The sequence below is a fragment of the Catharus ustulatus genome, chromosome 15 (genome assembly GCF_009819885.2).
Source record: "Catharus ustulatus isolate bCatUst1 chromosome 15, bCatUst1.pri.v2, whole genome shotgun sequence".
NCBI lineage: Eukaryota > Metazoa > Chordata > Aves > Passeriformes > Turdidae > Catharus > Catharus ustulatus.
Genome location: NC_046235.1, coordinates 2,087,475 through 2,108,585, shown reverse-complemented (window position 1 = coordinate 2,108,585; position 21,111 = coordinate 2,087,475). Strand labels below are relative to the sequence as shown.

Here is a 21,111-nt window from a genome sequence, read left to right as displayed (position 1 = left end):
AGAGCGAAGGTGACAGCGGTTGCAGCGGTGAGCGAGCGCTGCCCCGTGTCACCCGCTGCCGGCACAGCCCGGCTCCGTTCCGCACCGCCGGCGGAATCTCACCCAGCCAGGGAAGGCTCCCGGCCCCCACTTCGCCGCTTTCCGCAGAGAATCGCCCGGCACATCCCCGAGACCCAGCCCGGCCGCCGCCGCCGCGCCATGGCGATCGCAAGGCAAGTGCTTTGTCTCTCTGCTTTCCTGTCGCTGCCGCTCGCTCGCGCCGAGCCCATCCGCTACTCCGTAGCCGAGGAGGCGGAAAGCGGCTCCCTGGTGGGCAAGCTGGCGGAGGACGCGGGGCTGACGCCGCCGCAGCTCTCGGCTCGCCGCGCCCGCCTGCTCTCGGAGGACGGCCGCCAGCATTTGCGCTTAGAGCCCGGCTCCGGCCGCCTCCTCGTGGCGGGGAGGCTGGACCGGGAGCAGCTGTGCGCCCACTCCGACACCTGCATGCTCCCCTTCGAGCTGCTGCTCTCCGACCCCCTGCAGTTCTTTCGGGTCGAAGTGACTGTGGATGATATCAATGATCATTCACCCGTTTTTCCTAAAGATCGAGTCACTTTTAAGATTCTGGAAAGGAGCGACCTGGGTTCAGTTTTTCCGCTGGAGGTGGCTCGGGATCGAGATATTGGTAGCAATAACATCCAGGCTTACAGCATCTCTCCCAATACCGAGTACTTTAGTGTCTCCTATGGCAGTAGGAGTGAGGATGACAAATATCTTGATCTCGTCTTGGAAAAGGCACTAGACAGAGAGGAGCAGGCAGAGATGAGTTTTAATATTATTGCTGAAGATGGGGGTTTTCCTCCCAGAAGTGGCACCACACAAGTGAAAATTATCGTTCTAGATGTAAATGACAATGCTCCAACTTTCGCACAACAGGTGTACATTGCAAAGGTCCAGGAGAACATGCCAGAAGGCACTGTTGTTTTGACTGTGTTGGCAACTGATAAGGATGCAGGAGTTAATGGGGACCTTTCCTATGAACTCAGTGAAGCAGAGGGACAGAATGACCCGTCATTTCTGATTGATCCCAAAACTGGTGAAATTAAACTCACGAAACCTCTGGACTTTGAGGAAGCACAAACTCACGAGCTCACTGTGAGGGCTACAGATGGTGGGGGGCTCTCAGCAATCTGCAAAGTGTTGGTGGAGGTGGGGGATGTGAATGACAATGCCCCAGAGCTGGCAGTAAGCTCCTTCAGCAGTCCCCTCCCCGAGAACACAGCGTCCGGCACCGTGGTTGCCCTGTTCACGGTCAGGGACCGCGATTCTGGTGCCAACGGCAAGATCTCCTGTGCCCTCGACGATCAGCTCTTCTTCTCCCTGCGGCCAGCCTACAAGAATTACTATGAGCTGGTGACAGTGAGCGCGCTGGACCGCGAGCACACGGCTCAGTACGTGCTCAGGGTCACAGCAGCAGACGCGGGCTCCCCTCCTCTCACAAGCACGCACACCTTCACCGTGGACATCTCGGACGTCAATGACAACGCCCCCGTCTTCAACCAGACCTCGTACACCATGTATGTGCGGGAGAACAACGTGCCCTCGGTGTTGGTGGGGGCCGTGAGCGCTGCAGATGCTGACGAGGGGCTCAATGCCAAGGTGACCTATTCGCTGGCGCCAGGGCCAGCGGCAGAGCGGCCCTCGTGCTCCTGCATCTCGGTGAACTCGGAGAACGGGCACGTGTTTGTGCTGCGGCCCCTGGACTACGAGCGCCTGAAGCACACCGAGGTCACGGTCAGCGCCTCTGACGCGGGCTCTCCTCCCCTCCGAGCCAACGTCACCGTCCGCCTCGTGGTGCTGGACGAGAATGACAATGCCCCGCTCGTGCTCTACCCAGCCCAGGACAGCAGCCCAGCGTCCAGCGAGCTCGTGCCCGTGGCGGCCCAGGCGGGCTACCTCATCACCAAAGTGGTGGCCGTCGATGCCGACTCCGCCCAGAACTCGTGGCTCTCGTACCACCTGCTCAGGGCCACCGAGCCCGGCCTCTTCAGCGTGGCTGTGCAGAGCGGCGAGGTGCGTCTCAAGAGGCCGGTGACAGAGAGAGACAGCGTCAAGCACAAGCTCCTTGTGCTGGTCACAGACAACGGCAAGCCCCCACTGTCAGCCACCGCAGCTCTCAGCGCGCTCCTGCTCAAGGACTTCTCGGACGTGCGCCTCCCGCACAGCAGCCCGCCCGCAGACGAGCACGGCGACTCCCTGACCACCTCTTTAATCATCTCCTTGGTCTTTGTCTCGCTCCTCTTCCTCGTCTCCAGCGCCGTCTTTGTCGCTCGCAAGGTGTGCAAGAGCAAGGAGCTGAAGGCTGCCCATGTGCTTTACGGTGCCGACAACTTGCAGAGCGGCCTGGCCGATGCAGCCGCTGCAGGGACCCTGCCCCGCGCCTATTGCTACGAGATCAGCCTCACCACGGGCTCGGCCAACAGCGAGTTCCAGTTCCTCAAGCCCATCCTGCCCAGCCTGCCAGCACAGCCCTGCGCCACGGGCCAGGGCCCCGAGCAACAGGAACAGCATTTCCCCTGTGTCCCTGTCAGCACAGAGGACACGGCACCTGGCCATGCTGGGACTCTCTCTGAGAGCCAGTTTAATGCTCTTTCCTTAAACTAGCACAGGGTCTGCACAGAGACAGGCTCCATGGCTCATCGAAGTAGATGATCCAGGCTGCAGGCTGTGATAATGTTTCGTTCAGGGAAAAACTGTGTTCTCCATTGGCTTAGCAAATTTCCTGATAATTTCACGTCAGTAAATTTTTTCTTCTATTCCAGAAACACTGAGAATGAAGAAAAGGTATTCAGATTCTCTCCCTCAGAAGATTGTCTATTTTACTTATGCCACTGCCGTTTCAGGTGGCTTTAATAAAGCACTCCCACCGTTGATCTTGTCTCTCTTGCTGTCAGACCAGAATTTGGACTTCTCAATCTTTGTTATACTTCAATGGTACAGTTAGGTAGACAATCCTGACAATAACTGAATAACACAGAGCCCTTGTCCCACCTTAGGAAAGGAAAATAATTCTCAATACTGGGTCATGATGTTCTGTAAGCACACTCTCTTTCTGCTGGTCTCGATGTCTCTATCTGAGATAGGGGAGCTCTGAGCGTTTTCCCTTTCTCAGTACATCTGTCTGAATGGCCCTTGTGTATCTGCAGATATTACACTTTTTGTGCCCAGTGAAACAGAGAATTTTTCCCAGCCACTGCAATGCTGGCAATTCAAGCTCTGCAGAATCAAATGCTATTTATACCCTATGAGTTCAGCGGTTTCACCTTCTTCCAGGAAGACAGAGAAAGGAAATGCACAATAAAATCTTCTTTTGGCTTGTATGTGGGTCTTGCCTTCTGTCCCCATCAGACTGTCTGGGAAATACATTAGCAGATTCTATGTTAGGTTGGACTATGATTGTAGACAGTCATGAAAACGAATTCATTGTCTTCGTGTGCAAGAAAATGTTTCACATCCATCAAACATAATTTTCTAGAATTAGAATCAATCTGAACTTTAAAACAGGGCTTGGACTTCTGTTTCCTCAATGAAGTTTCTGAATTAGGTGACGTTTTGTTGTGACTAAAAAGCTATCCCTAGAAGATGATCTCCATTTCTGTTAGAGCATATGCAGCCCCATTTTTACACTTTTTCCTTCTACCCTCTCAACTGCACTATGCATTACATTGCCCGTTCCTCTAGAAAATACTCTCACTCCAACTATAGTAAATGGTTGCTTGAATGATGTCTGTGATGCATGAAATACGCGGAAACGCTCCATCACGCTTTTTTATGCGGACGTTATACACTTACACGTTGTAACTCGTATAAGTCTGGGTTTGGAAATTGAAAATTATGTAGAACTGAAATAAAGACAATACCTCGATTCCTTCTGCAGAGATCGAATTTTCTGTAGAGACGTTCTTTCTGGGAATACTTGTCTATATTTTTCAAAATTTGCGAGTTACTATCTCACTATGCCCTTTGACAGAAGCAATGTTGAGTGGGTACAGGTCCTGAGTGTAAAGATGCAGTCGGGAGAATGTTCATTGGAACTCCTGTGCTGTCACATTCGCACTGTCCGTGTGCGGCTTATCCCGCCGGGTAATGCGCCTCGACCGCTGAGGGCTGAGCCTCCTCTTTAGTCTGGGCTGAGAAAGCGCGCGTTGGTTTGTCCCCACCGGGTGTGTCGAAAGGTTCGGAATCGCGGGCCGGGGCGAGCGGCAGCGCGGGCTGCGGGCGGCGGCGGGTGCAGTCCCAGCGCGCACCGCTGGGTGGTGCCCTCGGCTAAGGCGGCGCCGAGCGACTGCGGCAGCGGAGGCGGCCGAGCCCAGCCCAGCCCAGCTCAGGAAAACCCTGCCCAGAAAAACCCAGCCCAGCTCAGCAGAGCCCAGCCCAGCACGGCAAAACCCAGCACAGCAGAGCAGAACCTAGCCCAACACGGCAGAACCCAGCACAGCATAGCTCAGCGCAGCTCAGAGTATCCCGGACTATACCAGTGGAGCTGAGCGAAGGTGACAGAGGCCGCTGCGGAGAGAGCACTCCCCGTGTCACCCGCTCCCGGCAAACCCCGGCTCCTTTGCGCACCCCCGGCGGAATCTCACCCAGCCAGGGAAGGCACCCGGTCCCCACTTCGCCACTTTCCGCAGAGAATCGCCCGGCACATCCGCGAGACTCAGCCCGGCCGCCGCCGCCGCGCCATGGCGATCGCAAGGCAAGTGCTTTGTCTCTCTGCTTTCCTGTCGCTGCCGCTCGCTCGCGCCGAGCCCATCCGCTACTCCGTAGCCGAGGAGGCGGAAAGCGGCTCCCTGGTGGGCAAGCTGGCGGAGGACGCGGGGCTGACGCCGCCGCAGCTCTCGGCTCGCCGCGCCCGCCTGCTCTCGGAGGACGGCCGCCAGCATTTGCGCTTAGAGCCCGGCTCCGGCCGCCTCCTCGTGGCGGGGAGGCTGGACCGGGAGCAGCTGTGCGCCCACTCCGACACCTGCATGCTCCCCTTCGAGCTGCTGCTCTCCAACCCCCTGCAGTTCTTTCGGGTCGAGGTAGTTGTGGAGGATATCAATGATCATTCGCCCGTTTTTCCTAAAGATCGAGTCACTTTTAAGATTCTGGAAACGAGTAATCCAGGTTCACGTTTCCCGCTGGAGGTGGCTCGGGACCTCGATATTGGCAGCAATGACATCCAGGCGTACAGCATCTCTCCCGAAAACGAGTATTTTAGTGTCTCCTATGGCAGTCGGAGTAATGGTGACAAATATCTTGAACTTCTTTTGGGAAAAACGCTAGACCAAGAGGAGCAGGCAGAGATGAGTTTCAGTGTTATTGCTATGGACGGTGGCTCTCCTTCCAGAAGTGGCAACATCGAGATATCAATTATCATTCTAGATGTAAATGACAATGCTCCTATCTTCACAAAAGAGCGTTACATTGGGAATGTTTTGGAGAACAGGCCAGAAGGCTCTGTGGTTCTGACTGTGTTGGCGACTGATCTGGATGCAGGCGTTAACGGAGACATCTTCTATGAACTCAGCCAGGTAGTGGGACAGAGTGACTCGGCGTTTGAGATTGATCCCAAAACTGGTGAAATTAAACTCACAAAACCTCTGGACTTTGAGGAAGCACACACTCACGAGCTCACTGTGAGGGCTACAGACGGTGGGGGGCTCTCAGCAATCTGCAAAGTGTTGGTGGAGATGGTGGATGTGAATGACAATGCCCCAGAGCTGGCGGTCAGCTCCTTCAGCAGTCCCCTCCCCGAGAACACGGCGCCCGGCACCGTGGTTGCCCTGTTCACGGTCAGGGACCGCGATTCTGGTGCCAACGGCAAGATCTCCTGTGCCCTCGACGATCAGCTCTTCTTCTCCCTGCGGCCAGCCTACAAGAATTACTATGAGTTGGTGACAGTGAGCGCGCTGGACCGCGAGCACACGGCTCAGTACGTGCTCAGGGTCACAGCAGCAGACGCGGGCTCCCCTCCTCTCACATCCACGCACACCTTCACCGTGGACATCTCGGATGTCAATGACAATGCCCCCGTCTTCAACCAGACCTCGTACACCATGTATGTGCGGGAGAACAACGTGCCCTCGGTGTTGGTGGGGGCCGTGAGCGCTGCAGATGCTGACGAGGGGCTCAATGCCAAGGTGACCTATTCGCTGGCGCCAGGGCCAGCGGCAGAGCGGCCCTCGTGCTCCTGCATCTCGGTGAACTCGGAGAACGGGCACGTGTTTGTGCTGCGGCCCCTGGACTACGAGCGCCTGAAGCACACCGAGGTCACGGTCAGCGCCTCTGACGCGGGCTCTCCTCCCCTCCGAGCCAACGTCACCGTCCGCCTCGTGGTGCTGGACGAGAATGACAATGCCCCGCTCGTGCTCTACCCAGCCCAGGACAGCAGCCCAGCGTCCAGCGAGCTCGTGCCCGTGGCGGCCCAGGCGGGCTACCTCATCACCAAAGTGGTGGCCGTCGATGCCGACTCCGCCCAGAACTCGTGGCTCTCGTACTACCTGCTCAGGGCCACCGAGCCCGGCCTCTTCAGCGTGGCTGTGCAGAGCGGCGAGGTGCGTCTCAAGAGGCCGGTGACAGAGAGCGACAGCGTCAAGCACAAGCTCCTTGTGCTGGTCACAGACAACGGCAAGCCCCCACTGTCAGCCACCGCAGCTCTCAGCGCGCTCCTGCTCAAGGACTTCTCGGACGTGCGCCTCCCGCACAGCAGCCCGCCCGCAGACGAGCACGGCGACTCCCTGACCACCTCTTTAATCATCTCCTTGGTCTTTGTCTCGCTCCTCTTCCTCGTCTCCAGTGCAGTCTTTGTCGCTCGCAAGGTGTGCAAGAGCAAGGAGCTGAAGGCTGCCCATGTGCTTTACGGTGCCGACAACTTGCAGAGCGGCCTGGCCGATGCAGCCGCTGCAGGGACCCTGCCCCGCGCCTATTGCTACGAGATCAGCCTCACCACGGGCTCGGCCAACAGCGAGTTCCAGTTCCTCAAGCCCATCCTGCCCAGCCTGCCAGCACAGCCCTGCGCCACGGGCCAGGGCCCCGAGCAACACGAACAGCATTTCCCCTGTGTCCCTGTCAGCACAGAGGACACGGCACCAGGCAATGCTGGGACTCTCTCTGAGGGACAGTTCAACACTCTTTCCTTTAACTAGCACAGGGTCTGCACTCACAGAGGCTTCAATGTTCATGGGAGGATGTGATCCAGGTTGGAGCGTGAGGAAATTGTTTTTCCAGAGAAAAGCTGCATATCCAATTGGCATAGCAAATTTCCTGTAAATTTCGAGTCAGAGCAAAATTTGTTTTCCACACCATAAAGAAAATTATGGAAAAAATAATTTCTCAGATTCTCTTGCTCAGATAATAGCCTATTTTACTTCTGTCACAGGCATTTTTGATCGGCATCAGTAATGCACTCCCAGCTCTGCTGGTGTCTCTTGCTGTCCAACCAGATATTAGAATACTTGCTCCTTGTTATAGCTCAATGGGAAAGTTGAGTAGAAAAATCTCGCAGTTCCAGAAATGATTCAAACCCTATTCCCCGGCTCAGAAAAGCAAGTTAGTTCTGAATACTGTGTCATGATGTTCTATTTGCACACGGCTTTTTCTTTCTGGGCTTCTGGATATCTCTGTCTCAGATAGGTGGGCTCTCTATGTTATTCTTTTTCTCATTATGTCTATGTGCACGGCCCTTGTGCATCTGCGGAGGCTTCACCGCTTCTGCCAGTGAAGCAGTGAATTTTTCCCATCCAGCCACTGCAATGCTGGCAATGCCTGCTCTGCAGAGTCAAATGCTGTTTTCACCCTATGAGTCTAGGGGTCTTATCTTCATCAAGGCAGAGAGGAGAAGGAAAATGCACAACAAAAATTTCCTTTGAAATATCCGGAGGTTTGGTGTACCATCCCTCTCAGATTGTCTTAGAAATTCACAGCAGCAGATGTGGTAGAGACGCTATTATTAGAGAGTCAGGAAAATTATTAGTTGTTTTTGGCTGCCTTATAATGACACCTGTCCATCATAGATAATTTTCTGGAGTTAGAATGAAGAAGAACTTGAAAATAGGACTTGATGGCATTTTTCGTCATCTTTGTTTCTGATTTCGCTGGCTTTGTGTTGTGAGTAGAAAGCTGTCCCTACAAGATTATCTCCATTTCTGTTGGAGGGTTTCATTCCAGTTTTTACCCTTTCTGCTTCTACCCCGTGCACTGAGCATTATTTGGCTGGTTCCCCTAGAGAGGGACTGCCACCACATCTCTAATAACTGTTTTTCTGAATGATGTTTGTGATGCATGAAATACTAAGAAAGCCTCCCTCAAAGAGAATTGTACTGGAATTCTGCGTTTTAGCGTTGTACATCGGTGTAAGTCTGGGTTTAGATATTGAAAAAATACGCAGAAGTGAAATAAAGAGAATACCAGGACTCTTTTGTTCAGATCCAATCCTTTCTAGAGGCATTATTTCTGGGAAATCTCTGGCAAGATTTTTCAAATTCTTCGAGTAATTTTCTCTCTATGTTCCTTGACAGAAGCAATGTTGGGTGGGTAGAGCTCCTGAGACTGAACATACAGCCGGGACAGCGCTCATTGGCACTCCTGTACTGTCACATTCGCCCTGTCAATGTGCGATCTGTCGTGCCAGGCAATGCAGCTTGGTCGTGGTGGGCTGGGCCTCCGCTTTCTTCAGGGCCGGGAACGGGCGCGTTGGGTTCTCGCCGCCGGGTGTGTCGAAAGGTTCGGAATCGCGGGCCGGGGCGAGCGGCAGCGCGGGCTGCGGGCGGCGGCGGGTGCAGTCCCAGCGCGCACCGCTGGGTGGTGCCCTCGGCTAAGGCGGCGCCGAGCGACTGCGGCAGCGGAGGCGGCCGAGACCGGACCAGCCCAGCTCAGGAAAACCCTGCCCAGAAAAACCGAGCACAGCACAGCAGAGCAGAGCAGAAGCCAGCCAAGCAAAGCGCAGAGCAGCTCAGAGCATCCCGGACTATACCAGCAGAGCCGGCGGAGGTAACCCCGGCTGCTACTGCGGCACGAGCGCTGCCCCGTGTCACCCGCTGCCGGCACAGCCCGGCTCCGTTCCGCACCGCCGGCGGAATCTCACCCAGCCAGGGAAGGCACCCGGCCCCCTCTTCGCCGCTTTCCGCAGAGAATCGCCCGGCACATCCCCGAGACCCAGCCCGGCCGCCGCCGCCGCGCCATGGCGATCGCAAGGCAAGTGCTTTGTCTCTCTGCTTTCCTGTCGCTGCCGCTCGCTCGCGCCGAGCCCATCCGCTACTCCGTAGCCGAGGAGGCGGAAAGCGGCTCCCTGGTGGGCAAGCTGGCGGAGGACGCGGGGCTGACGCCGCCGCAGCTCTCGGCTCGCCGCGCCCGCCTGCTCTCGGAGGACGGCCGCCAGCATTTGCGCTTAGAGCCCGGCTCCGGCCGCCTCCTCGTGGCGGGGAGGCTGGACCGGGAGCAGCTGTGCGCCCACTCCGACACCTGCATGCTCCCTTTCGAGCTGCTGCTCTCTGACCCCCTGCAGTTCTTTCGGGTCGAGGTAGTTGTGGATGATATCAATGACCATTCTCCTGTGTTCCCTGAGGAACGAGTCACTTTTGACATCACGGAAAAGAGCGACCCCGGTACGCGTTTCCCTTTGGAATGTGCTCGTGATCTCGATATTGGCAGCAACACAGTCCAGGCGTACAGCATCTCTCCCGAAAACGAGTACTTTAGTATTTTCTATGGAACTCGAATTACAGGCAAGAAGTATCTGGAACTGGTCTTGGAAAAGTCTCTAGACAGAGAGGAGCAGGCAGAGATGAGTTTCAGTGTTATTGCTGTGGATGGGGGCTCTCCTTCCAGAAGTGGCACCACCCAAGTCCAAATTATCATTCTAGATGTGAATGACAACGCTCCCGTGTTCACACAGGAGGAGTACACAGGGAAGGTTTTGGAGAACATGCCAGAAGGCTCTGTGGTTCTGACTGTGCTGGCAACTGATAAGGATTCAGGAGTTAATGGGGAAATTTCCTACCAGATAAGTCAGGCAGTGGGGCAGACCGACTCGGCATTTGTGATTGATCCCAGAACTGGTGAAATTAAAATCACAAAACCTCTGGACTTTGAGGCAGTACAAACTCACGAACTCACTGTGAGGGCCAGAGATGGTGGCGGACTCTCAGCAATCTGCAAAGTGTTGGTGGACGTGGTGGATGTGAATGACAATGCCCCAGAGCTGGCGGTCAGCTCCTTCAGCAGTCCCCTCCCCGAGAACACAGCGCCCGGCACCGTGGTTGCCCTGTTCACGGTCAGGGACCGCGATTCCGGTGCCAACGGCAAGATCTCCTGTGCCCTCGACGATCAGCTCTTCTTCTCCCTGCGGCCAGCCTACAAGAATTACTATGAGCTGGTGACAGTGAGCGCGCTGGACCGCGAGCACACGGCCCAGTACGTGCTCAGGGTCACAGCAGCAGACGCGGGCTCCCCTCCTCTCACAAGCACGCACACCTTCACCGTGGACATCTCGGACGTCAATGACAACGCCCCCGTCTTCAACCAGACCTCGTACACCATGTATGTGCGGGAGAACAACGTGCCCTCGGTGTTGGTGGGGGCCGTGAGCGCTGCAGATGCTGACGAGGGGCTCAATGCCAAGGTGACCTATTCGCTGGCGCCAGGGCCAGCGGCAGAGCGGCCCTCGTGCTCCTGCATCTCGGTGAACTCGGAGAACGGGCACGTGTTTGTGCTGCGGCCCCTGGACTACGAGCGCCTGAAGCACACCGAGGTCACGGTCAGCGCCTCTGACGCGGGCTCTCCTCCCCTCCGAGCCAACGTCACCGTCCGCCTCGTGGTGCTGGACGAGAATGACAATGCCCCGCTCGTGCTCTACCCAGCCCAGGACAGCAGCCCAGCGTCCAGCGAGCTCGTGCCCGTGGCGGCCCAGGCGGGCTACCTCATCACCAAAGTGGTGGCCGTCGATGCCGACTCCGCCCAGAACTCGTGGCTCTCGTACCACCTGCTCAGGGCCACCGAGCCCGGCCTCTTCAGCGTGGCTGTGCAGAGCGGCGAGGTGCGTCTCAAGAGGCCGGTGACAGAGAGAGACAGCGTCAAGCACAAGCTCCTTGTGCTGGTCACAGACAACGGCAAGCCCCCACTGTCAGCCACCGCAGCTCTCAGCGCGCTCCTGCTCAAGGACTTCTCGGACGTGCGCCTCCCGCACAGCAGCCCGCCCGCAGACGAGCACGGCGACTCCCTGACCACCTCTTTAATCATCTCCTTGGTCTTTGTGTCACTCCTCTTCCTCGTCTCCAGCGCCGTCTTTGTCGCTCGCAAGGTGTGCAAGAGCAAGGAGCTGAAGGCTGCCCATGTGCTTTACGGTGCCGACAACTTGCAGAGCGGCCTGGCCGATGCAGCCGCTGCAGGGACCCTGCCCCGCGCCTATTGCTACGAGATCAGCCTCACCACGGGCTCGGCCAACAGCGAGTTCCAGTTCCTCAAGCCCATCCTACCCAGCCTACCAGCACAGCCCTGCACCACAGGCCAGGGCCCCGAGCAACAGGAACAGCATTTCCCCTGTGTCCCTGTCAGCACAGAGGACACGGCACCAGACAATGCTGGGACTCTCTCTGCAGGACAGTTCAACGCTCTTTCCTTTAACTAGCACAGGATCTCCACACACAGATGTGCCATGGCTCATCGAAGGATGTGATCCTGGCTGCTGCATACGGTGATGGTTCTTCCTGCGTAAATATGTTCCCAATTGGCGTAGCAAATTTCTTGCTAGTTTTAAGTCTTGTTGACATTTCTCTTTCACTCAAGAAATACTAAGAAGAAGGGAAAGATACTGCAATTCTCTCCCTCAGTCAATAGTCTGTTTCAGTCCGATCAAAGCCATTTCTCTTTGGTTTTAGTTATGCACTCCCATCTTTGCTCTTGTTTCTCTTGCTCTTACACCAGATCTTTGAATATTTATTCTTTGTTATAATTCAATGTGACAGTTGAATAGACAAATCTCAAACTTGCTGAAATGATCTAAACCCTATACACCATCTGAGAAAAGTTAGTTTGAATACTGTGTCATGACGTTCTGTTAGCACATATCTTTGGGTTTTTTTTTTTTTTTCCCTGCGGTTCAGGATGGCTTTCTCTGACATGGGTGGATTCTGAGTTTCATTTTTTTTCTCAGTCTATCTGTCTGTACGGCCCTTGTGCATCTGCAGATGCTTCACTGCTTTAGGCCAGAGAAACAGTGAATTTGTTCAATCCAACCATTCTAATGCTTGCAATTCCAGCTCTGCACAGTCAAAGACGATTTTGACCCCCTGAGTCTCGGGTCTCATCTTCTTCCAGGCAGAGAGAAGCACGAAAATGTACAATGAAATCTTCCTTTGTCCTCTCTGTGGCTTAGGTGTTCTAACCCTTATGGTCTGGCTTTTAAATACAGCAACATCTGATGTGTTAGGGTAGGCTATAACTGCAGGGAGTCACAAAAACTTATTCTTTTTTTTGTGTGTGTGTGTGTTTGTGTGTGTGCATGAAAACCACACATGCCTATCAAAGATAATTCTCTGAATTTAGAATGAAGCAGAAATATAAAAGAGGACTTTGAGTTTCATTTCCTCATTCTTATTTCTGAATTCTGTCTTTTTCATCTGACTAGAAAGTTGTCACAGCAGAATTATTTCTATTTTTGTGAGAGTCTTCGGATTCCTATTTTTACCCTTTCTCCTTCTACCTTCTGAACTGTACTGAGCATTGTACTGAGACTCCTCCTGTAGACAAGCACTGTCACCCCATCTCTAATAACTCGTTGTTTGAATGATGTCGGGGGAAATGAAATACTGGGAAAGACTCCCTCACGCTGTTTTGTTCAAACGTTAAACACTTTCGCGTTCTAAATTGGTCTAAGTCTGGGTTTAGAAATTCAAAAATAGGTAGAACTGAAATAAAGAGAATACCTGTACTCTTTTAGTGCAAATCGATTTTTTTGTAGAGACCTTCTTTCTGAGTAAGCCCTCTCTACAATTTTCCAAATTCTGCGTGTTGATTCCTCACATTGTCGCCCACCACATGCAATGTTGAGTGGGTACAGCTCCTGAGTTTGGAGATGCAGCCGGGAGAGTTCTTTGGCATTCCTGTGCTGTCACATTCACCCTGTCCATGTGCGGTTTTTCGGGCCAGGCAATACAGCTTGGTCGTGGTGGTCTGAGCCTCGGCTTTAGTCTGGGATGGGAAAGGGCGCGTTGGGTTCTCGCCACCGAGTGTCTCGAAAGGTTCGGAATCGCGGGTCAGGGCGAGCGGCAGCGCGGGCTGCGGGCGGCGGCGGGTGCAGTCCCAGCGCGCACCGCTGGGTGGTGCCCTCGGCTAAGGCGGCGCCGAGCGACTGCGGCAGCGGAGGCGGCCGAGCCCGGCCCAGCCCAGCTCAGAAAAATCCAGCCCAGAAAAACCGAGCCCAGCACAGCAGAACCCAGCCCAGCACGGCAAAACACAGCAAGGCACAGAGCAGCGCAGTTGAGCGCATCCCGGACTGTACCAGTGGAGCAGAGCGAGGGTGACGGCGGCTGCTGCGGCGAGCGCTCCCCGTGTCTCCCGCTACGGGCACAACCCGCTCCGTTCCGCACCGCCGGCGGAATCTCACCCAGCCAGGGAAGGCGTCCGGCCCCCTCTTCGCCGCTTTCCGCAGAGAATCGCCCGGCACATCCCCGAGACCCAGCCCGGCCGCCGCCGCCGCGCCATGGCGATCGCAAGGCAAGTGCTTTGTCTCTCTGCTTTCCTGTCGCTGCCGCTCGCTCGCGCCGAGCCCATCCGCTACTCCGTAGCCGAGGAGGCGGAAAGCGGCTCCCTGGTGGGCAAGCTGGCGGAGGACGCGGGGCTGACGCCGCCGCAGCTCTCGGCTCGCCGCGCCCGCCTGCTCTCGGAGGACGGCCGCCAGCATTTGCGCTTAGAGCCCGGCTCCGGCCGCCTCCTCGTGGCGGGGAGGCTGGACCGGGAGCAGCTGTGCGCCCACTCCGACACCTGCATGCTCCCTTTCGAGCTGCTGCTCTCCGACCCCCTGCAGTTCTTTCGGGTCGAAGTGACTGTGGATGATATCAATGATCATTCGCCCGTTTTTCCTAAAGATCGAGTCACTTTCAAGATTCTGGAAACGACCGACCCAGGTTCTCTTTTCCCTCTGGAGGTGGCTAGGGATCTCGATATTGGCAGCAACACAATCCAGGCGTACAGCATCTCTCCCAATAGCGAGTACTTTAGTGTCTCCTATGGCAGTAGGAGTGAGGATGGCAAATATCTTGACCTCGTCTTGGAAAAGCCACTAGACCGAGAGGAGCACGCAGAGATGAGTTTTAATATTATTGCTGAAGATGGGGGTTTTCCTCCCAGAAGTGGCAGCACCCAAGTGAAAATTATCATTCTAGATGTAAATGACAATGCTCCAACCTTCAAACCGCAGGTGTACATTGCAAAGGTCCTGGAGAACATGCCAGAAGGCACTGTTGTTTTGACTGTGTTGGCAACTGATAAGGATGCAGGAGTTAATGGGGACCTTTCCTATGAACTCAGTGAAGCAGAGGGACAGAAGGACCCAAAATTTCTGATTGATCCCAGAACTGGTGAAATTAAACTCACAAAACCTCTGGACTTCGAGGCAGCACACATTCACGAGCTCACTGCGAGGGCTACAGATGGTGGGGGGCTCTCAGCAATCTGCAAAGTGTTGGTGGAGGTGGTGGATGTGAATGACAATGCTCCAGAGCTGGCGGTCAGCTCCTTCAGCAGTCCCCTACCCGAGAACACAGCGCCCGGCACCGTGGTTGCCCTGTTCACGGTCAGGGACCGCGATTCTGGTGCCAACGGCAAGATCTCCTGTGCCCTCGACGATCAGCTCTTCTTCTCCCTGCGACCAGCCTACAAAAATTACTATGAGCTGGTGACAGTGAGCGCGCTGGACCGCGAGCACACGGCTCAGTACGTGCTCAGGGTCACAGCAGCAGACGCGGGCTCCCCTCCTCTCACAAGCACGCACACCTTCACCGTGGACATCTCGGACGTCAATGACAACGCCCCCGTCTTCAACCAGACCTCGTACACCATGTATGTGCGGGAGAACAACGTGCCCTCGGTGTTGGTGGGGGCCGTGAGCGCTGCAGATGCTGACGAGGGGCTCAATGCCAAGGTGACCTATTCGCTGGCGCCAGGGCCAGCGGCAGAGCGGCCCTCGTGCTCCTGCATCTCGGTGAACTCGGAGAACGGGCACGTGTTTGTGCTGCGGCCCCTGGACTACGAGCGCCTGAAGCACATCGAGGTCACGGTCAGCGCCTCTGACGCGGGCTCTCCTCCCCTCCGAGCCAACGTCACCGTCCGCCTCGTGGTGCTGGACGAGAATGACAATGCCCCGCTCGTGCTCTACCCAGCCCAGGACAGCAGCCCAGCGTCCAGCGAGCTCGTGCCCGTGGCGGCCCAGGCGGGCTACCTCATCACCAAAGTGGTGGCCGTCGATGCCGACTCCGCCCAGAACTCGTGGCTCTCGTACCACCTGCTCAGGGCCACCGAGCCCGGCCTCTTCAGCGTGGCTGTGCAGAGCGGCGAGGTGCGTCTCAAGAGGCCGGTGACAGAGAGAGACAGCGTCAAGCACAAGCTCCTTGTGCTGGTCACAGACAACGGCAAGCCCCCACTGTCAGCCACCGCAGCTCTCAGCGCGCTCCTGCTCAAGGACTTCTCGGACGTGCGCCTCCCGCACAGCAGCCCGCCCGCAGACGAGCACGGCGACTCCCTGACCACCTCTTTAATCATCTCCTTGGTCTTTGTCTCGCTCCTCTTCCTCGTCTCCAGCGCCGTCTTTGTCGCTCGCAAGGTGTGCAAGAGCAAGGAGCTGAAGGCTGCCCATGTGCTTTACGGTGCCGACAACTTGCAGAGCGGCCTGGCCGATGCAGCCGCTGCAGGGACCCTGCCCCGCGCCTATTGCTACGAGATCAGCCTCACCACGGGCTCGGCCAACAGCGAGTTCCAATTCCTCAAGCCCATCCTGCCCAGCCTGCCAGCACAGCCCTGCGCCACGGGCCAGGGCCCCGAGCAACACGAACAGCATTTCCCCTGTGTCCCTGTCAGCACAGAGGACACGGCACCTGACAATGCTGGGACACTCTCTGCGGGACAGTTCAACACTCTTTCCTTTAACTAGCACAGGGTCTGTACAGACAGAGGCTTCAAGGTTCATGGGAGGATGTGATCCAGGTTGGAACGTGAGGAAATTGTTCTTCCAGAGAAAAGCTGCATATCCAATTGGCATAGCCAATTTCCTGATAATTCCGAGTCAGAGCAAAATTTGTGTTCCACACCATAAAGAAAATTATGGAAAAAATAATTTCTCAGGTTCTGTTGCTCAGATAATAGTCTATTTTACCTCTGTCACAGGCATTTCTGATTGTCATCAGTAATGCACTCCCAGATTTTCTGTTGTGTCTCTTGCTGTCCAACCAGATATTAGAATACTTGTTCCTTGTTATAGCTCAATGGGAAAGTTGAGTAGAAAAATATCACTGTTCTAGAAATGATTCAAACCCTATTCTCTAGCCCAGAAAAGCAAGGTAGCTCTGAATACTGATGTTCTATTTGCACACGGCTTTTTCTTTCTGGGTTTCTGGATGTCTCTTTATCAGATAGGTGGGCTCTGTATGTTATTCTTTTTCTCATTATGTCTATGTGCACGGCCCTTGTGCATCTGCAGGTGCTTAACCGCTTCTGCCCAGTGAAGTAGTGAATTTTTCCCATCCAGCCACTGCAATGCTGGCAATTCCTGCTCTGCAGAGTCAAATGCTCTTTTCACCCTATGAGTCTCGGGGTCTCATCTTCATCGAGGCAGAGAGGAGAAGGAAAATGCACAACAAAGAACTTCCTTTGAAATATCCGGAGGTTTGGTGTACCATCCCTCTCAGATTGTCTTAGAAATGCACAGCAGCAGATGTGGTAGAGAGGCTATAATTAGAGAGTCAGGAAAACACCTAATTGCCTTTGGCTGCCTAATAATGACTCCTGTCCATCATAGATAATTTTCTGGAGTTAGAACCAAGAACTTGAAAACAGGACTTGATGGCATTTTTCCTCCTCTTTGTTTCTGATTTCGCTGGCTTTGTGTTGGGAGTAGAAAGCTGACCCTACAAGATTATCTCCATTCGTGTTGGAACGTTTTCATTCCAATTTTTGCCCTTTCTCCTTCTACCCCGTGCACTGCACTGAGCATTATTTGGCTGGTTCCTCTAGAGAGGGACTGCCACCACATCTCTAATAACTGTTTTTCTGAATTATGTTTGTGATGCATGAAATACTCAGAAAGCCTCCCTCAAAGAGAATTGTATTGGAATTCTGCAGTTCAGCATTGTAAATCGGTGTAAGTCTGGGTTTAGATATTGAAAACATACGTAGAACTGAAATAAAGAGAATACCTGCACTCCATTTGTGCAGATCGAATTCTTTCTAGAGACGTTCTTTCGGGCAAACCTCTGGCAAGAGTTTTCCAAATTCTTCGAGTTACTTTCTCCCTATGTTCCTTGACAGAAGCAATGTTGCGTGGGTGTCCCTCCTGAGACTGGACATACAGCAGGAACAGTGCTCATTGGCATTCCTGTGCTCTCGAATTCGCCCTGTCAATGTGCGATCTGTCGTGCTAGGCAATGCGCCTTGGTCGTGGTGGACTGAGCATCCGCTTTGTTCTGGACCGGAAAAGGGCGCGTTGGGTTTCAGCGCCGGGTGTGTCGAAAGGTTCGGAATCGCGGGCCGGGGCGAGCGGCAGCGCGGGCTGCGGGCGGCGGCGGGTGCAGTCCCAGCGCGCACCGCTGGGTGGTGCCCTCGGCTAAGGCGGCGCCGAGCGACTGCGGCAGCGGAGGCGGCCGAGCCCGGCCCAGCCCAACCCAGGAAAATCCAGCCCAGGAAAACCCAGCCCAGCAGAGCAGAGCAGAGCAGAAGCCAGTGCAGCTCAGCGCAGAGCAGCTCACAGCATTCTCGGGCTATACCAGCAGAGCCGGGCGGAGGTGACAGCGGCTGCTGAGGCACGGGCGAGCGGTCCCCGTGTCACCCGCTGCCGGCACAGCCCGGCTCCGTTCCGCACCGCCGGGGGAATCTCACCCAGCCAGGGAACGCGCCCGGCCCCCACTTCGCCGCTTTCCGCAGAGAATCGCCCGGCACATCCCCGAGACCCAGCCCGGCCGCCGCCGCCGCCGCCGCGCCATGGCGATCGCAAGGCAAGTGCTTTGTCTCTCTGCTTTCCTGTCGCTGCCGCTCGCTCGCGCCGAGCCCATCCGCTACTCCGTAGCCGAGGAGGCGGAAAGCGGCTCCCTGGTGGGCAAGCTGGCGGAGGACGCGGGGCTGACGCCGCCGCAGCTCTCGGCTCGCCGCGCCCGCCTGCTCTCGGAGGACGGCCGCCAGCATTTGCGCTTAGAGCCCGGCTCCGGCCGCCTCCTCGTGGCGGGGAGGCTGGACCGGGAGCAGCTGTGCGCCCACTCCGACACCTGCATGCTCCCCTTCGAGCTGCTGCTCTCCGACCCGCTGCAGTTCTTTCGGGTCGAGGTGACTATAGATGATATCAATGACCATTCACCTGTTTTCCCTGACGAACGAGTCACTTTTAAGATTCTGGAAACCAGCGAGTTGGGCTCTCGTTTCCCACTAGAGGTGGCTCAGGACCTCGATATTGGCAGCAACACAGTCCAGGCATACAGCATCTCTCCCGAGAACGAGTCTGTTAGTGTGTCCTATGGGACTCGGATAACTGGGAAGAAGTATCTGGAACTGGTCTTGGAAAAGCCACTAGACAGAGAGGAGCAGGCAGAGATGCATTTCAGACTCACTGCTGTAGATGGTGGCTCTCCACCCAGGAGCGGAACCACCGAAGTGAAAATTATCGTTCTAGATGTGAACGACAATGCTCCCGTGTTCACACAGGAGGAGTACATAGGGAATGTTTTGGAGAACATGCCAGAAGGTTCTGTGGTACTGAACGTGCTGGCAACTGATCAGGATGCAGGCGTAAATGGGGACATCATCTATCAACTCAGCCAGGTAGTGGGACAGAGCGACTCGGCATTTGTGATTGATCCCAGAACTGGTGAAATTAAAATCACAAAACCACTAGACTTTGAGGCAGCACACACTCACGAGCTCAGTGTGAGGGCTACAGACGGTGGGGGGCTCTCAGCCATCTGCAAAGTGTTGGTGGAGGTGGTGGATGTGAATGACAATGCCCCAGAGCTGGCGGTCAGCTCCTTCAGCAGTCCCCTCCCCGAGAACACGGCGCCCGGCACCGTGGTTGCCCTGTTCACGGTCAGGGACCGCGATTCTGGTGCCAACGGCAAGATCTCCTGTGCCCTCGACGATCAGCTCTTCTTCTCCCTGCGGCCAGCCTACAAAAATTACTATGAGCTGGCGACAGTGAGCGCGCTGGACCGCGAGCACACGGCCCAGTACGTGCTCAGGGTCACAGCAGCAGACGCGGGCTCCCCTCCTCTCACAAGCACGCACACCTTCACCGTGGACATCTCGGACGTCAATGACAACGCCCCCGTCTTCAACCAGACCTCGTACACCATGTATGTGCGGGAGAACAACGTGCCCTCGGTGTTGGTGGGGGCCGTGAGCGCTGCAGATGCTGACGAGGGGCTCAATGCCAAGGTGACCTATTCGCTGGCGCCAGGGCCAGCGGCAGAGCGGCCCTCGTGCTCCTGCATCTCGGTGAACTCGGAGAACGGGCACGTGTTTGTGCTGCGGCCCCTGGACTACGAGCGCCTGAAGCACACCGAGGTCACGGTCAGCGCCTCTGACGCGGGCTCTCCTCCCCTCCGAGCCAACGTCACCGTCCGCCTCGTGGTGCTGGACGAGAATGACAATGTCCCGCTCGTGCTCTACCCAGCCCAGGACAGCAGCCCAGCGTCCAGCGAGCTCGTGCCCGTGGCGGCCCAGGCGGGCTACCTCATCACCAAAGTGGTGGCCGTCGATGCCGACTCCGCCCAGAACTCGTGGCTCTCGTACCACCTGCTCAGGGCCACCGAGCCCGGCCTCTTCAGCGTGGCTGTGCAGAGCGGCGAGGTGCGTCTCAAGAGGCCGGTGACAGAGAGAGACAGCGTCAAGCACAAGCTCCTTGTGCTGGTCACAGACAACGGCAAGCCCCCACTGTCAGCCACCGCAGCTCTCAGCGCGCTCCTGCTCAAGGACTTCTCGGACGTGCGCCTCCCGCACAGCAGCCCGCCCGCAGACGAGCACGGCGACTCCCTGACCACCTCTTTAATCATCTCCTTGGTCTTTGTGTCGCTCCTCTTCCTCGTCTCCAGCGCCGTCTTTGTCGCTCGCAAGGTGTGCAAGAGCAAGGAGCTGAAGGCTGCCCATGTGCTTTACGGTGCCGACAACTTGCAGAGCGGCCTGGCCGATGCAGCCGCTGCAGGGACCCTGCCCCGCGCCTATTGCTACGAGATCAGCCTCACCACTGGCTCGGCCAACAGCGAGTTCCAGTTCCTCAAGCCCATCCTGCCCAGCCTGCCAGCACAGCCCTGCGCCACGGGCCAGGGCCCCGAGCAACACGAACAGCATTTCCCCTGTGTCCCTGTCAGCACAGAGGACACGACACCAGGCAATGCTGGGACTCTCTCTGAGGGACAGTTCAACGTTCTTTCCTTTAACTAGCACAGGGTCTGCACACACAGTGGCTTTATGGCTCATGGAAGTAGGTGATCCAGGCTGCAGGCTGTGACAATGGTTCCTTCAGGGAAAACCTGTGTTCTCCATTGGCTTAGCAAATTTCCTGATAATTTCACTTCAGAGTAAAATTTTTCTTCCAGTCTAAAAACACTGAGAAGGATGAAAAGTTATTCAGATTTTCTCTGTCAGAAAATTGTTTCTTTTACTTATGCCACTGCCGTTTCTTTAAACGCACCCCCAGCTTTTTTCTTGTGTCTCCTGCTGTCAGACCAGAACTCGGTCTTCTTCATCTTTGTTATTGTTTAATGGCACAGTTGGGTAGACAAATCTCAAACTGACTGGGTAACACAGAGCTCTTTTCCCAGCTCAGGAAAGCAAGATAGATCTCAAAACTGGGTCCTGATGTTCTGTTTGCACAATGCTTTTTCTTTCTGTGGTTCTCGATGTCTC

General features: G+C 55.7%; 5 protein-coding genes across 5 annotated transcripts; all 5 read left to right on the top strand.

Annotated features, from left to right (window-relative positions):
- Window positions 1-6: 6 nt before the first annotated feature.
- On the top strand, window positions 7-3,924 carry LOC117003568 (protocadherin beta-15-like). Its single transcript, XM_033073550.2, has one exon. The coding sequence runs from the start codon at window positions 199-201 to the stop codon at window positions 2,641-2,643; it is 2,445 nt and encodes an 814-aa protein (XP_032929441.1). The 5' UTR covers window positions 7-198; the 3' UTR covers window positions 2,644-3,924.
- A 602-nt stretch (window positions 3,925-4,526) lies between these two features.
- On the top strand, window positions 4,527-8,432 carry LOC117003571 (protocadherin beta-15-like). The gene has a single exon (XM_033073553.2). It carries the CDS (start codon window positions 4,719-4,721, stop codon window positions 7,161-7,163), a length of 2,445 nt encoding a protein of 814 aa, XP_032929444.1. The 5' UTR covers window positions 4,527-4,718; the 3' UTR covers window positions 7,164-8,432.
- Window positions 8,433-8,518: 86 nt separating this feature from the next.
- LOC117003570 (protocadherin beta-15-like) lies at window positions 8,519-13,580 on the top strand. Its single transcript, XM_033073552.2, has one exon. The coding sequence runs from the start codon at window positions 9,197-9,199 to the stop codon at window positions 11,639-11,641; it is 2,445 nt and encodes an 814-aa protein (XP_032929443.1). The 5' UTR covers window positions 8,519-9,196; the 3' UTR covers window positions 11,642-13,580.
- Window positions 13,524-17,430, top strand: LOC117003569 (protocadherin beta-15-like). Its single transcript, XM_033073551.2, has one exon. It carries the CDS (start codon window positions 13,715-13,717, stop codon window positions 16,157-16,159), a length of 2,445 nt encoding a protein of 814 aa, XP_032929442.1. The 5' UTR covers window positions 13,524-13,714; the 3' UTR covers window positions 16,160-17,430.
- Window positions 17,431-18,020: 590 nt separating this feature from the next.
- Window positions 18,021-20,812, top strand: LOC117003557 (protocadherin beta-15-like). The gene has a single exon (XM_033073532.2). The coding sequence runs from the start codon at window positions 18,202-18,204 to the stop codon at window positions 20,644-20,646; it is 2,445 nt and encodes an 814-aa protein (XP_032929423.1). The 5' UTR covers window positions 18,021-18,201; the 3' UTR covers window positions 20,647-20,812.
- Window positions 20,813-21,111: the final 299 nt, after the last annotated feature.

Excerpts from the sequence above, each read along its gene's own strand:
- LOC117003568 (XM_033073550.2), top strand. The coding sequence starts at position 199 with ATGGCGATCGCAAGGCAAGTGCTTTGTCTCTCTGCTTTCCTGTCGCTG.
- LOC117003571 (XM_033073553.2), top strand. The coding sequence starts at position 4,719 with ATGGCGATCGCAAGGCAAGTGCTTTGTCTCTCTGCTTTCCTGTCGCTG.
- LOC117003570 (XM_033073552.2), top strand. The coding sequence starts at position 9,197 with ATGGCGATCGCAAGGCAAGTGCTTTGTCTCTCTGCTTTCCTGTCGCTG.
- LOC117003569 (XM_033073551.2), top strand. The coding sequence starts at position 13,715 with ATGGCGATCGCAAGGCAAGTGCTTTGTCTCTCTGCTTTCCTGTCGCTG.
- LOC117003557 (XM_033073532.2), top strand. The coding sequence starts at position 18,202 with ATGGCGATCGCAAGGCAAGTGCTTTGTCTCTCTGCTTTCCTGTCGCTG.